This window comes from Mandrillus leucophaeus, unplaced genomic scaffold, assembly GCF_000951045.1.
Source record: "Mandrillus leucophaeus isolate KB7577 unplaced genomic scaffold, Mleu.le_1.0 Scaffold175, whole genome shotgun sequence".
In the NCBI taxonomy this organism is placed as follows: domain Eukaryota; kingdom Metazoa; phylum Chordata; class Mammalia; order Primates; family Cercopithecidae; genus Mandrillus; species Mandrillus leucophaeus.
This window is the reverse complement of record NW_012101754.1, coordinates 1,975,698-1,992,857: the sequence shown is the minus strand read 5'-3', so window position 1 is coordinate 1,992,857 and position 17,160 is coordinate 1,975,698. Positions and strand designations below refer to the sequence as shown.

The window sequence follows — 17,160 nt, the reverse complement described above, 5'->3', positions numbered from 1 at the left end:
ACAGCAATTCTTTATTATGATACCACTCATTCAAATAGCAATGTGAATACTTCAGCTTACTGCCAGCCTATTACTGACCTGTGTTCTCTGGAAATACAGGTTCAATGCCAACGCCATGATCTGAAGGTGCAGCCACCTGAACAGGATCTCGGAGGTAGATGCCACGGTTATTTCCAACAGTAACAGTAAAACCTAGTTTATTAGCAAATGATGTATTCTGAACGAGGTAGTCATAGGCTTTATCAACCTAGTGAAAAGAATATACATGGTAAGATATAAACAGTTGGGTCAAAAAATATTTTGTTGCAAATTACCAATCAATTTGATTTCAGTTGTAAAACAAATAGTGTTTATATTCACTTCTCAAAACTACCTGGTACCCCAACTAAGAGGATAATTCTACACTTTTAGAAACAATACCAGTCACATCTTCCACTCCACCCTATTCACACTGTTATTCTCAAGTGACCAAATTTAGGAACTAATCCCTATGCCATTATGATTGGACAGTTTTTGACCTCGATTTCTTTGCTTTGAATTTCTAACCTCTACATGGCCTCCATCTACTACATTTCCTGATCTCAGTGCAATAGATTTGTCTTAACTACAAAATTTGTTTGTGTATCCTTTTTGCTTAGAGTTATATGGCCATATAATCTATAATTCAGATACACTGAATCGCTGTTATAAAATGAAATATTACCCAATAATACCTAAGATATTATCTTAATGATACTTTACAACCCATTTTTCATATAGGCAACAATACCTGAATAATACCATGTCCTTGAGCAAATACTTCTATATTGTCAGCCTTCACTGCAGTGTTTTCTAGAGCTCTTCTGACTGAATGAACTGTGTAGTCAATGTTATTAGCTTTCAGACCTAAAATTAAGAAACAAAAACAAGTAGTGTAGCACTCACTATCTGAAACCTTAGCCGCCCAACAGTATGATCACCTGTAGACTCTCTGGTTTTAATGTCTTGTGTTTTAACACTCATTTTAAAATCTTTTTTGAAGACCTGAACTAAACAATCTGACTCAAACTGCTTGCGTCATATGAAGGTTTTATTCCACAAAAATCACGTGTTCTCATTATGTGGTGGGCAGAGACTCTGGTGTAGGTTTTGTACCATAATATAAATGTACAAAGCAGACACCGAAAGGCATGTGAATGACATTTTCTTTGAAACACTGCTGGGTTAAACTAAACAAGATGGCTGTTGGCGTTATAAGCCCCAGGGGAACTCAAGCAAAAAAGATGCTGAGGTCTCAAGACAGACCAATAAAATCAGAATCTCTGAGGACTGTCCCAGAGATTGCTATTTATTAAACACCTCTCAGATGATTCTAGGGTACAGCCAGGTTGGGAATTACTGTTTTATGGGAAGAATATGGAGGCCACCAATTCGTAAGATGAGTGCTGTATCATTCTTGTCCTCTCCAGAGCTCAGCAAACATATATACATTGATGATACTGTCAGACACAACGCAAGCATGGAAACACTATGAAGTTATAACAGCAAATCAAGGAAATGACCAGTTTTGTGAGAATCTAAAAAAGGTGAAGCTCCATCAGAGGAACTGACATATGAGCCGCCTCTTAGAGAACGTATAGGAGTGTTCAAGGCCACAACATGGCAGAAAGGAGTACACCCAAAGACGGAGGCCAAGAGGCCTTGAAATATCTGGTGAGGCTGAAGAGAACTAGAAAGAGGGTCATGTTAGGATCCATCCTAAGAGTGTGGGCTCAACCTAGAAAAGGATGGTAGCACTTGACAGTGGTATATCATCACAGGTTTATGCTGGTAGCACCAGTGTGGACAGGCCATGCTGAGGAGATGTGGTCAGCAGAAGAAACTGTGGTGTGGGTCAGAAAAGGGGTGAAGAAAGGAGGCAGAGGAGAGACAACTTAAAGAGGGACATTTCTGTGGAGGGAGTTTCATAGCAGCCTGGCTACCCTAAATGTGAGTCCTGGCTAAACCCAGTGTCACTCTATTTAATCCTGGGCACCACTCTAGAAACCCCTCCTTCTCTTTCTACCTCATTTTGCTCACAGTATCCATTAACTTCTAACACGCAACATCTACAGTTTTTTATTTTGTTCAAAGTCTGTTTATCCCAACCATAATATATATGATATAAACTCCACATAAGCAGGTAGTTTTGATGCTTTGTTCACTAATTTAGCCCCGGAGCTAAAATACTGCTTGATAGTCGTTAACAAATATACTACTGAATGAATAAATACACATTCAAATTGTCATTATCACATAAGTTATTTGTTACCTTAAATTCTACTTTGTGCCAAGGGAATTATCAATTCTACCACATGTTCTTACCATGAGAGCTTCAGAAAACAAAAATATCTGTCTGCAATAATGTAAGGACAATAAGGAACATGCTTACCTGAAAGGATCAGGGCAATGCCTCCACATGCATTGGGGGAAGACATAGATGTTCCATTCATTAGCTGCGTCCCTCTCAATGTCCAGTTAGGAACAGAAGCAATGGCTCCTCCTGGTGCACTGATACTCACACCAAGGGCCCCGTCAGCACTAAATGGAAAGCCATTGAAGTTTGCTTAGGATAGTGAAAGCTCAACATAACACGGGCATTTTTAAGACAGCCACTGGTTAAATCCAATAGTATAACACTGTGTACTAACTGCACTCATTACAAATAATGACAAAGATATTATTATGAAGAATCAATGGGGGAAAAACACCCAGCATAGCCATTTTCCCATAGGCAGCATTTATTTTTTCCTTATAAGTGTACAGAAATGTCCGTGTGTATATACATATCTGGGCATGTGTGACAGGCCATAGTGTCAGGTATATTTAGAGAGATTAAACAAATGTCACTGTTCTGACTCTTTGATGAATGTACTTCTCTCTTATCTGTAATAAGAAACTTTCCTTTTGTTTAACGTCTAATATAGCACTGTACAATAGAAACATAATGTGGGCCATATAAATTAACATTTTCTATAAGCCACATAAAAAAAGCTAACAAGACACTAATGCAATTAATTTTAATACGTTTAACTAGACATAGCAAAAATATTAGCATTTCAACATGTAATTAATAGAAAAAAAAAGAAAAATGAATTCATTTACATTTTTTTTTGTACCAAGTCTTTGAAATCTGGTGTACATTTTATACTTACAGCACATGTCAATGAAGACTAACCTCACGTCCCTGATTGCTGCAATACTGGATAGCTCATGTCTAACAGGACTGCCCAGCTGACAGCTTCAACCAAGCAAAGTCTGATGAATTAAAGCCCTTAGAATTCATAACCACATTATCATCCAACAAGGCTCTGTTCTCTGCCCCAAGTAAAGAAGGAATAGCACAGAATAGCACACTACTTCCACCTTCCTGGCAAAGTGGCCATACATTCCCCCACAGAGGCTGCCAGACTCTCCTTATACCAATCTCCCAACTGAGTGAACGATTTTACTCGGGTAAAAATAATAGGGCAATTTGGCTTTACATTTTTATAGAGAACTGAAAGCAATACATATATATTCCTCTTGAAATGGGCTGATGGCACCTCTTTTAGGAAATATCTTAGAACGATTATTATTAGGGAAATATCTGTTGACCTGTGAAGATGTTCACGATGTAATACTGAATGACAAGTAGGTTACAAAAGTGCCTGAACAGTGTCATCTCCCACTAATTCATGGGAGAATGACTAAAAGGATGTTCATCAAAATGTCACCTGTACATATTACAGATAACAAGGTTTAGGGTGATTTTTCTACCTTCTTGTTTGCACTGTATTGACTAATGGTATTCAAAATGAGCATTGGTATTTGATAGCATTAGAAAAAATAACTGGAAAGAATCATGAATTCTAACTACTTATTGCTCTTTACTAATTTTCCACTAGCCTGTTAAAGTGGTAAATGATAAAGCATTTCTATGTGTTTAAATCAGTATTCTAAAAATGAGTCTCAGCTGGGCATGGTGGCTCAAGCCTGTAATACCAGCACTTTGGGAGGCCGAGGCAGGCAGATCACGAGGTCGGTTCAAGACCAACCTGGCCAACATGGTGAAACCCCGTCTCTACTAAAAATACAAAAATTAGCCAGGTGTGGTGGTGGGCACCTGTAATTCCAGCTACTTGGGAGGTTGAGGCAGAAGAACTGCTTGAACCTGGGAGGTGGAGGTTGCAGTGAGCCGAGATCATGCCACTGCACTCCAGCCTGGATGACAGAGCAAGACTCCGTTTCAGGAAAGAAAAAAAAAACAAAAGTCTCATGAAACAGAAATGTTTCCTTAAAATTCAAAAAAAGCCAGTAATATTTTTCTTCTCAATTTATATAATAAAACTTCACAACCTGTTTATGTAGCTGTGATTACATTGCCTGCCACCATGCCCGCCTAAATTTTATATTTTTAATAGAGATGAGATTTCACCACACTGGCCAGGCTGGTCTCAAACTCCTGACCTCAAGAGATTCTCCTGCCTCGGCCTCCCAAAGTGGTGTGGTGGGATTATAGGTGTGAGCCACTGCACCTGGCTCAGACATTTGGTAATACGTCTTTAGGAAATATGCCACACGTGCAAATGCCTGGAAGTAGTAGATGCTGTGTGTCTCAGTCAATGCTGATGTGAGGCAGCGTTTTCCAAAGATAACAGAACATGCTCTGCTCAGTGACCATTAGTCAATGCTTTATGTTTTGTACCATCTAATGTAATAATTAAAGCAAATTATTTCTAATAATATTTCATGTTTATGAAAAATGAAACAAATTCAATTCTTAGAACATCTGGTTTGTGAATCAGTATCTACTTTAATCCAAGCTTCCCCCATAATTCATGAACTCCTTGGTATTTTCTTAAAATAATTCTTTAAATGCTCTACGGCAAATATCAGCCAAGGCTGGTTTAAACATTCTCTAATACTTTGTTTTTACATTGACAATAAGATAAAACTTAAAATTCCAAACTCAGTTTTAGAAGAGAGTAAGTTTAATAATTTTACACTTTTATTAACTGAACATAAAACACATCAAGCTTTGCTGACTTTTGGCTCTTATCCTAAGCCACTCTTACTGAGTGTTTTCAGCTGGGCTGGCAGGGGCAGTCTACAATGACAGTGCAAAGCAAAGCTTTTGGATCCATGTGCATGTCCACAGCCTGGTTGTTTTCAATGACATTTGATAATAAACTACTAAGATTATTTTTTAAAGAGGAATCACCTAGAGAAAATGAGGAAGATACCTGTAACTCAAAGAATGTAACATTATTGCATCTCACCTGAACACAATTTTTCTAATCTTATCTTCCAATATTTCCCACTAATCTTATACTTCAAACATACTCAGTTACTAGTTATTTCCTCAAAAAACTTTACTCTAAAACCTGCTCATCTTTGGGTTCATGTTATTCTTGGCATATAGAACTCTTTTCTTCTGTCTCTCAACATCCTATCCATCCTTTAAGGCCAACTTCAATACCATCTCCTCCATGAAGGGGTCAAGTGATTGCTCCCACCTCTGGAGTCCCATCATACTAAAATGGCATTTGAAACTCAGATCACAGACTGTTCATTTATGCCTTGCCCACTGTAGGCACTAAGGTATTTGCTGAACTAAATTCAAAGTCTATTCTTTTTATAAATTAACTCCAAAGAGATGAATTAAAATAGGCTTTATTTTTCATAAGGTTTATGTACCCATTGATGGTATAATGAAGAATTACATAATTTAGGACTTAATACACCTCTTGAGAAAATTAGTTCCCAGAATCAGATAAATACAGTTCAGAGGGCTTCAGGGAACCAAAAGAGATAAACTTCATTTCTCAATCAGAACTTGTTTACTTACGGATCTCACCCAAAATTGCTCAAAGTAAGTTATAACTTCAAAAACATGAGCCACAGGTATGTGGGCCCTATAACTGTGATGCTTTATAATAAAGCTCAGGGCTTTTGTTTCACCAAAGTTCAAATATCAAAAATTATTTAAAACTAGGCCATCACTACTATATAAAGATAGCCAAGTCCCCACTTTTTCTTTAGATTCTTATAAATGAAGAATTATGGATATAGGAATAAGAATTTATACTCAGAATAGTCATGTTCTCCATGCAACAACAACACTATTTCATTTATTTTAATTATCTGTCCTTGAGATAAGACTGTTAATCAAAATGAAAATACTGAAAAAAAGTAAAAACCAACAGAAAAAAACTAGCAAACTTATCTAAAACTCTGCCCTTCTCAACAATGTAAAGTTTAACCAAATATACGTACTGGTCCCGTGTTCTACCTATACCTACCTAGGTCCTCTAGAAGACCAAGTGTATTGATTTGCAGGTAATTTCTCTCTCAGTGAATACTCAGCAACCATCATATCAGGAGAAACATAAGCACCAACACCTATGGGACGGATTTAATCATTAAGAAAAGAAAACAAATAGGGATTCTGATTCTAAACCCACTGTTGGCTTGAGTGAACTGCCTAATCTCTCAATACCAGTCCTCTCTCTAATACAATGAAAGAATAAAATTTAATAAGGAAACAAGGAAAGTCTACTATGTACCAGACATTGTACTAAGAACTTTGCTTTTGGATACAAAATACCTATCTCCCAGGATTATTTTACAAATTAAATATGCTAATGCACCTAAAAGCATGCGTTTATATTTCTATGAAACAACTTATTTCAGTCCACTTTAAATTACAGTCAGTTCTAGATGTGCCAGTTCCCCTACTAGACTGTAAGTTTCCTGAAGACACACTTAAAGTGTACAGTGTCTTACACGTAATAGAGATACAAGTAACATTTTATTAATTATTGTTTTTTGTTTGCTTGTTTTTAAACAAATCTATTTCTAAAACAGGAAACTAACCTATCACACTTGATGTAGTTCCACCTGGACAACCAACTGTAGACAGGCATGGACCATTATTTCCAGCACTTGAAACATAAATTATATTATGCTTCCATACTGCTTCATTAATTACTTCACAAATTCTCCTGAAAAAGAGATAATTCCTTTGAATATATAATCAGCCTCTATTCCCAAAGTGTATATAGTACCAAACCTTGTTTAAATATATGGTTACATAAATTTTGGTACATCCACCTTTGGTGGGACATGATACAGCTATTCTAGGTGATATACCCTACTTGGGCTTCAGGGTAGGGAAACAATTATAAGGCCAAATTAAATGTGGGGAAAAATGCTAGATGTAAAACAAAAATATATGGGAAAATATACTACAAGGTAGTAAAATATTAGTAGTGACTGGGGCAATAGGTGGTTCTATTTCCATTCCCCAGTTAACATACTCCTGAAGACACATCTCAGAAGATTCATACATACAATTATGAGCAGAAATTGACCCAAAGAACTAGTATCTTTTGTGGCAAAGGTAACTAAGGCCCTAGGAAGAACTTAAGAGCAAGATTTTAAAGTGTAAGAAACCTGCTTAAAGCTTGATAGCAAACAAGAAAAATGTACTGACATTAAGTAAAGGAGATGAGGTTAGACCATGAAGAAGAAAATGAAGTTAACATTAAAAAGCTACAAGGCCATGTACAGGGCCCTTCAAAGTTGTAAGTGTGAATATCTGAGACAGGAAAGAATATCAGCAAAAGAGGACTTCAAGAGGATGAAAGTTAAAGAAGTAGAGAAAGAAATGCACTTAAGTAAAAGAAGTGAGAGAAGAGGGAAGAATGAAATGACTGATGATAACAGGGTGCATGTTACAAGGACGGTACAGTGATGTCTCAAAAACCAGATGATAGCTTGGTGATGAGAATGGGGGAGAGATGATCAATAAGTAAGTAAACACTCAAGGTAATTTCAAATAGCTACTAATATGAAGAAAAAAAAGGAAGGTAACATTAAGGTCAAGGCCATGACACGATTCGGCAGCAAAAAGACAATGAAGGCAACAAGGAAGGAGGGGAGTGGGGGTACATCCTAGACACACTCGAATGGATTGAGGAGATGTGAAAACTGACCGAGTCAGTCAATATATGACACCAACAGTAAGTTTTGCCGATGAGATGCAAGTCACTAAAGAGAACAGTAAAATTTTAGCAATTTTGGGGATCTGTTGGGTATGTATATACAACTGGGGATGGCTTCAGAGGGAACTGGGTTCCCACATGCACTTGGGAAAAAGAAAAAACCACATTGGTGCGTCAGGTATCGGGGGAACCCACCCCGATAGTTCAACATAGGTTCTTTTCTATTTCCCTAAATGTCGGTCGGTCTGAGAAATGAAGGGAAAGAGTACAGAAGAGAGAGATTTTAAAGCTGGGTATCTGGGCACACATCACATCGGCAGGTTCCGTGATGCCCCCCAAGCTGCAAAGCCAGCAAGTTTTTATTAGTGATTTTCAAAAGGGAAGGGAGTGTACGAATAGGGTGTGGGTCACAGAGATCACATGCTTCACAAGGTAATAAAATACCTCAAGACAAATGGACGCAGGGCGAGATCACAGGACCAGGGCAAAATTAAAAATGCTAATGAAGTTTCATGTCCCACTGGGCACGCACTGTCATTGATAACATCTTATCAGGACACAGGGTTTCAGAGCAGACAACCAGTCTGACCAAAATTTATTAGGTGGGAATTTCCTCGTCCTAATAGGCCTGGGAGCACTACGCGAGACCAGGCCACGGCTTATTTCATCCCTTATCTGCAACCGTATAAGACAGACATTCTCAGAGTGGCCATTTCAGAGACCTCCCCCTAGGAACACATTCTCTTTCTCAGGGCTGTTCCTTGCTGAGAAAAACAATTCAGCGATATTTCTCCTATTCGTTTTTGAAAGAAGAGAAACACGGCTCTGTTCCGCCTGGCTTTCAGGCAGCCAGACCTAATGGTTATCTCCCTTGTTCCCTGAACATTGCTGTTATCCTGTCCTGTTCTTTTTTCAAGGTGCCCAGATTTCATATTGTTTTTTTTCAAGGTGCTCAGATTTCATACTGTTTAAACACACATGCTTTATGAAAAACGTGTACAGTTAATGCAGTCGTCACAGGGTCCTGAGGTGACATACATCCTCAATTTATGAAGATGACAGGATTAAGAGATTGAAGACAGACATAGGAAATCACAAGAGTATTGACTGGGGAAGTGATAAATGTCTATGAAATCTTCACAATTTATGTTCAGAGATAGCAGTAAAGACAGGCGTAAGAAATTATAAAAGTATTAATTTGGGGAACTAATACAAGTCCATGAAATCTTCACAATTTATGTTCTTCTATCATGGCTTCAGCCTGTCCCTCCGTTTGGGGTCCCTGACTTCCCGCAACAGTAATGATAATGATGGATAGACTGTTAGACCTAAATTGCCTGGGAAGAGAAGTGAGGATGTAGTGAATCTGACAGTGAAAAAACACCAGAGGAGTCTGTGGGTTGCACATCTCAGAAGAACTGTGAGGGAGATCTAACCAAGGAAGGGTCACAAAGGACAGCACAGGAATGCTCAAGAGTTGAGACTTTAGGCATGATGCAGTGAATGGCATCAACATCATCACAGATGTGACCACAGGAATGGAGGCATGAGGCCCACAAGACACACAGTTACCATCTAACCACTGCAACTGTTCTTTCTTCCACTGTGACATTCAATCCGCTTATGAAAAACATCTAATGCTCTTCACTGGCTAAGGTTCTATGGCTAACAACTGTCAAGGAACACTTACCCAGAATTTGGCCAGTGAGTTGCTTCTCCGTAACTGTAGTTGACAAGATCACACTTATGATTTATAACTTCTATCATCTATTAAAAATATTAAAGAGTCTAGTTTAGGCAACAATTTATAGAAACAGATTAGCCAGTAAAATAAGGGCATATATATAATCCTATAGTTTCTTAGCCAATCATATTCTAATTTATGAGTTACCTCCAGGCATATCACCATATACCTGGACATATAAGTACATAAACACAAAAAGGTAGGAGGAGACACATAATAAAGTAGTCAATGAAAAAAAAAAAGCTAGCATTTCTAGAAAAGAGTGGGGTTAGAGGGGGAGAGTGGTAGAGGGAATGGAATGGTCCTTCCTAGGTTAAAAAATCACTAAAATTAGGGCCGGGTGCGGTGGCTCACGCCTGTAATCCCAACACTTTGGGAGGCCGAGGCGGGTGGATCACGAAGGCAGGAGATCGAGACCATCCTGGCTAACACCGTGAAACCCCGTCTCTACTAAAAATACAAAAAAAAAAAATTAGCCAAGCGTGGTGGCGGACGCCTGTAGTCCCAGCTACTCGGGAGGCTGAGGCAGGAAAATGGAGTGAACCCGGGAGGCGGAGCTTGCAGTGAGCCGAGATCGCGCCACTGCACTCCAGTCCAGCCTGGGCGACAGAGCAAGACTCTGTCTCAAAAAAGAAATCACTAAAATTAAATATACTTTCCTACGTTAAAATGACGTACAGAATATTAGCTGAGGTTTTAAATTCTTCTTAGGCTAGAGAAAGCTGGCTAAGAGGTCTTTCAAGTATCTCAAAATTGCTTGTTAGGAGATTTGCTAGAAATGACGAGTATGAAGTAAGTAATTTTTTCACAAAGGTTAGGCCAAATAACTTACCACAATAATATTTAATAAAAATAAAAATAAATTAGTAAATATTTTTGCTTTGTTAAACAAAGTCCTGTATAGTATATATATTTCAACGTATTCTTGGTAAACCAGGAGCACTTACAAACCTAAAAATATCCAAGATCATTAATCATTAATCTTCTGAATCAACAACTCACAAACACTCACAGCTCTTATGAGGCCTGTGCCTGTTTCCATTGTGCTTAGTCTTGTATCACCAATCTTGATGGAAAGAATTTGAGCACCAGGAGCTACCCCATTCCGTTCAGGTTCTTCCGGAAAGTGTCCAGCAGCTATACTAGCTACATGTGTCCCATGAGCTCCTAGAGACATAAAGGTGGGGAAATGACGAAACATTCTCATGGACTGAAAGGTCATTCAATTCAATTTGTACATTATTAATCATGATAAAAAGAATACACATTACTCTGCTACCCTGTTCATGGAGAGCAAAAACTCAAGTCACAAAGGAAAAGTATTTGCAACATATATAGCTGACAAAGAGCTTATATCTGGAATATATAAAAATCTTTCAAATTCACAACAAAAAAAGGGAGAATCCCCCCTTCAAACATTTGAAAAAGCATTTTATAAAAGAAGATATCCAAAGGGCAAATAAACACACGAAAAGATGTTTAATTTCACTCGTCATCTGGGAAACGCAAATTAAGCCACAAAAAGATGCTTCTACGTACCTTCTAGAATTGCCAAAATGTTACAGGCTGACAAAAGCAAGTGTGGATGGAAGTACATACCACAAACTGCTGGCTGAAGTGAAAGCTGAACACTGCCACAGCCTATGAGCCAGCCATAACTACCTCTAGCTACACACAATACAAAAATGTGTGCACACATAACTAAGACACCCGCAAAAATGTTCATGGCAGCACTGTTTATAAGATTCAAAAACTTAAAAACAACCACAATATCCATTAATAGTACATGGTTACACGTATATCAATTCATAGAACTGACAATTATACAGCAATATATATAAACTACTACTATGTACTATGAGATAAAGCTCACAAAAATAAGGCTGAACTAAAGAAGTCACACACAGAAATGTATATTGAAATTTCATATAAATGAAAAAAAGGCTGAACCATCTGAAACTGGCACTATTTTATCATTTCTGATCATAAAAAGAGCAACATCATATGGTCCAAACTAATGTGGCAAAGGAGATCAGGTTAGTAGTTAACTGTAGGAGGTGGGAGGGTAGGTTACTGATTAGGAAGGGGCATGATGGGAGTTTCATTACGTTTTATTTCTTGACCTGAGTTATGGTTACAAAGAAGTGTCCACTTTGTGGTAATTCGAAGAGTTGTACAACTTGTGATTTGTAACCGTTTTTATACATGTTATATATAAAGTAATACTAAAACAAAAAACTAACCTTTTAGTGAAAAGGTTTCTTAAAAGACATGAATATAGAGAAGTACTCCACTACTCTCAGAAAAACAATAATACAAGCACAATGATAAATGACAACTGGCACTGGGCCTTAACGTTTGGGGACTATAGTGTGTTAGAGCTCCGGGGGAAGTAGGCAGGCATCTCTATGTGGCTTTGAATGGGGTCTGCAGCAATGCTGAGTCTCCTCTGCTCTAGCCAGATGCTGTCATGCAAGAAAACATTCACCCAACGTTGCGGATTCTGGCTTTCTTATTTTTTTCCCCAAACAAAATTGGGAAAGCACAATTTTAATGTGATTTTTCTCCAAAATACCTTACACCAGTTAGAATTACTACTATTAAGACTGACCACAGCCAAATGTTGCTGAGGATACGGAGCACCTGGAATTTTCATACACCACGGTGGAAGTGAAAAGCGTACAGTCTCCTTAGATAACAGCTTGGATGTTTCTTAAAAAGTTAAATGGCTGGGCATGATGGCTCACACCCGTAATCTCAGCACTTTGGGAGTGCAAGGAGGGCGGATCACAAGGTCAGGAGTTTGAGACCAGCCTGGCCAACATGGTGAAACCCTGCCTCTACTAAAAATACAAAAACTAGCCAGATGTGGTGGTACGCGCCTGTAATCCCAGCTACCCAGAAGGCTGAGGCAGCACAATCACTTGAACCTGGGAGGCAAAGGTTGCAGTGAGCCAAGATTGTGCCACCTGCACTCCAGCCTGGGCGACAGAGTGAGACTCTGTCTCCAAAAAAAAAAAAAAAAAAAGAAAAAAAGAAAAGAAAAGAAAAAAGGTAAGTACATATTTACCATATCCAACTAGTTCTCTCAGCTATCAGCCCCAAAATAAATAAAAATATATGTCGACAGATACCAAAACAATCTAAATGTCCATCAATGGGAAGCTGGATAAACAAACTGTGGTGTAGCTATATAAAGAACTATTACTCAGAAATAAAGAGCCAACTTTATAATCATAACATGAATGAATCTCAAAATCATTATGCTGAGTGAAGGAAAGAAAACAGTATTTTTTATTTCACTTCCATAAAATTCTGGAAAGTGTGAAATAATCTGGAGTGACAGAAAACAAATCAGCGGTTTCCTGGGATGTGAGTGGAGAGAGGCTGGATAATAAAGAGAACAAACTTTTGGGGGTAATGAGTATGTTCATTACCTTGATTGTGGTGGTTTCCTGGATATATTTATATATTTACATAAAAGTTTATCAAAGTATATACATGTATGTATGTGACGTTTTTGTACTGAAGCTATACCTCAATGAACTGGGAGGCAGGAGGGGGGCATTAAAGAGTTAAAGTCATTCCACTTCATTCTCCTTTCTCCCCCCACCCAAGGAGGGAAAACCTCCCCCAGAAGTAGCCATCATCCTACTTTGTGCATAATCTTTCCATCTATATATTTAACATTTTCACCATACAAACACACATATCCATAAACACTGCACAGTACTATTAGGCATGTTTTAGAGTTCTACATGTTTTATCATCAATATAATTTATATATTAGGGGTTCATACATATAGCATTTTGATTGCTATATAATACATTCAGCCCTCTGGATCCACAGGTTCCACACCTACCAGATGCAATTTAACCAACCACAGATCAAAAATATAAATATTAAAAAAAATAGTATAACAACTATTTATATAGCACTTACATACTATAAGGTATTAGAAGTCATGTAGAGATGACTGAAAGCATATGGGAGAGCATGTGTGTAGGTTATACACAAACACTACATCATTTTATATCAGGTACTTGAGCATCCGAGGGACATTCTAGAACCAATCCCCCCAGATACCAAAGGATGACTGTATGATAGTAAGAATAACACACAGTTGTTGAAAAAATCTGTTTTTTTGTTAATAGGTATTTAGTTTCCAACTTTTTGGAAATCACACAACGCCATAGTGAGGATTCTTTTATCTGATTCTCTGTACTCATGGGTGAATTTCTCAAGAGTTAAGATTTCGAGGCAACATTGCTGTTCATAAGATAAATTCTACTGACGGATTTTTTTTTGAGATGGAGTTTTGCTCTTGTTGCCCAGGCTGGAGTGCAATGGCACAGTCTTGGCTCACTGCAACCTTTGCCCCCCAGGTTCCCCAGGTTCAAACGATTCTCCTGCCTCAGCCTACCAAGTAGCTGGGATTACAGGCATGCACCACCACATCCAGCTGATTCTGTATTTTTAGTAGAGACGGGGTTTCTCCATATTGGTCAGGCTGGTCTCAAACTCCCAGCCTCAGGTGATCTGCCCGCCTCGGTCTCCCAAGGGATTACAGGCCTGAGTCACCGCACCTGGCCTATTGATGGATTTTCTGATGTTGGACCATGCTTATATTCTTGGACTGGATCCTATATGGTTATGACCTTAAAAAACAACATCTTGCAGGTGAATTAAATCACATTTATGATTCTGGACCTAGTCCTTTAGCTGGGATCACTAGCTTAAAATTCTCGAGAAGGTTGCTGTGGGCTATTACAATGTACCACTTATCACCTCATATATCTATATCTCATTGGTCAATCTGAAACGGGATACCTCCGCTGGTCACAATGGAGAGCAGGTTTCCATCATCGTATATATTAACGGAGTAATTCAACATCTCAGCTGTGCCGAAAGAGCCATATTCTTGGGCTTCTTTGTAGTTTCTCAATACGGTAGATTTACTCAAGTCCCCATCTTCATTAGAATCAATGCAGGCTCTATTAATTGAAAAGAAACGGAGACAGTAAAATTTATTTTCTTATCTTTTTAAAAATCATGTAATACAGTCTCTCTGCTACTTTACTACGTTACTACTTCTACCATAACAAATACAATGACTACCTGGTTTAGGCTGTTTCATAGAGCGGGCAGTAAGGATTAGGTAAGATAGCTTATAGGAACCAGTTCTTAAATCATGCACAAAGTGCTTTAAAAATACTGTCCTTCACAAAACTTTAGGTTGAAAACCACCTGAACTCTTAAGAATTAGAGCTAAAACTTGGCTTAGAGTTTTAGAGCAGTTTAGGATAGTTCAGACACATGGCCTAGGTCTAATTTCCAGCTGCTGCTTTTAGTAATGGCTTCGAGAATCTAACAGTTTACACAAGTTCTTTGAAACTAGGTGAATTTTACTGAGCTTCAGTCCTATAGTTATAACAGACTTTTATTTATTTCTCACAAAAGCACTTTCTACATTATTTTATGGTTGTCTTCCTTCATGTTTTTTCCATTTTCCTAGCATTTTAGTTTTTAAATTACATTCCAAACACTTTAGAAGATAGCCTGATTAAAACAAAATACACCTAACATTCAAAAAGTCATAAATGAAATGAACACCATTAAAAGTTCAATATTATGTTTTTAGCTGTAAGTATGTTTTAGCTGCAAGAACTGTGTTTTAACAAGCTATGCAAGTCAGTCAAAATTGCCAAGTAAATTAATGGAAGCCTATTGGTAGAGCACAGAGAGAAGATTTATCGTAAATACTGAAGCGTATTTCATTAACAAATTACAACACTTTGGAAAAAAGGATTCTTAAAAATTTGTTTTTATGCATGCCCTAATGTGACTGATGTCATTTCAAATAATACAGAATATACCAACGTATAGGAAACTAAACACTTATGGGGAAAATGAAGCAAACAGCAAACAAGTCACGTATTAAAACAGAATCAGGCTTGAGACTGGTTGGTAAAATGCATGTCGCCAAATCTTCCATATGCTACAGAAAGTAGCACTTGTCTCCAAAATGTATGCAATCGGCCAGCATCCATCCTGGAAGTCATCCATGAAGTCCTCCCTCTGCCCTTCCCCAGCCCATCTAACTGCACAGTCCCATCTCCACAATGTGTCTGCCTATTTCCACTGTCTCTTCCTTACCTCTGTTGCCTGACGAGCTGATGGCCTGCTCTGCCTCTACGTTTGACTCCTGCTTTTTAAAACCTTCCATGTCTTCCAACGGCTCTTAACACTGAAACTCCAGAGCAAGGCCCCTAAAAATCATCTGCTCACCTCCCTTACCTCTTGCTCCCATCATATCCTTTGTGGCCACACCAAACTTCTCACAGTTCCTCCAACATCCTCCGGATCTTCCCCCCACCCTTTCTACCTCTCTGCTTAGTTTACTGTGATGATCCTTCAAGTCTCAATTTAAGATGTCATTGCTACTTTTGGGAAATCTTTCTCAATGCTTCCTAGACTGGTTCAGACGTTCCCAACACTTGCTTCCATGGAGTCTAGAGTCCATAGAGTAGCTTCTATAGTGTCAACCTGATACAAAGAAGGTACTCAATAAACATCTGCCACATGATTAAAGAATTAATGAAATCATCATCTTTAACAATATTCTCACAGCAAATACAGTGACACATTCCACAGGTCAGTTTCTTATAACCACCATCATTGGAGTGACTCAACAATACAACCAACACATCAAAACATAAATTACTACTGACTTCCCTAAATAACTCGACAGGAGAACTATGAATGTGGTGCAAGGTTATAAGTTTCTAAAGGTCTAGTTGGCTGAATTCAAGTAGTAGTTAGAATACAGAGAAAGGATACGAAAATGAGGCTCATACACACAGCAGGGTACATGTAAGCTGGGAGGATGATGAGAAAAGACTTTTGTTTTACGTATTTCTCGACATTTTCACACATCTCTCAATTTTCTATGGAAAGAATATAGAGCTTTCATCAAGAAACTAAAGGAAACATGACATAAGCAAGGTCAAAACCCACCGTAAAGAAATCAACTAACAGCTTCTCCTTTATGTAATCCTCTGTAAACACTGCTTCTCTCAACCAGTTTTTGTTCCATTTGGAGTGACAGTGAGTCTGAGGCTCTGCGTCCTGACAGATGCTCAGAGCAGAGTCATCTGAGGCCACCCGTTAAATGCAGAGATATGCGCTTAACAATTAGCAGAAATGTGGAAGGGAGAGCACCCGCTGGACATTCGTCATCAAACAAAACAAAACAAAAAACCCAAAGTACTTAAAAGAACAGTTCACTTTACCTCCCTTCGGAAATGGTTGGCATTTTTGAAATGTGAAATGAGAACATCTGCAGACAGGACTGGATTAACCTTATGTGCCCTGGGATCTTCAAGGTTCTCTTCAAAAAATTTTGATCT

General features: G+C 38.3%; 1 protein-coding gene across 3 annotated transcripts in view; it reads right to left on the bottom strand.

Annotated features, from left to right (window-relative positions):
- Positions 1 to 17,160, bottom strand: part of TPP2 (tripeptidyl peptidase II) — an 83,062-nt gene that overhangs the window by 42,417 nt on the left and 23,485 nt on the right. For all 3 annotated transcript variants that reach the window (XM_011977225.1, XM_011977224.1, XM_011977222.1), the window contains exons 6-13: positions 14,582 to 14,745; positions 10,763 to 10,917; positions 9,697 to 9,773; positions 6,877 to 7,004; positions 6,303 to 6,402; positions 2,411 to 2,559; positions 770 to 885; positions 79 to 247 (exon numbers count right to left, since the gene is read on the bottom strand). In XM_011977225.1, the coding sequence (XP_011832615.1) occupies positions 79 to 247; positions 770 to 885; positions 2,411 to 2,559; positions 6,303 to 6,402; positions 6,877 to 7,004; positions 9,697 to 9,773; positions 10,763 to 10,917; positions 14,582 to 14,745 (1,058 nt within the window). The remainder of the gene's footprint in view (positions 1 to 78; positions 248 to 769; positions 886 to 2,410; positions 2,560 to 6,302; positions 6,403 to 6,876; positions 7,005 to 9,696; positions 9,774 to 10,762; positions 10,918 to 14,581; positions 14,746 to 17,160) is intronic.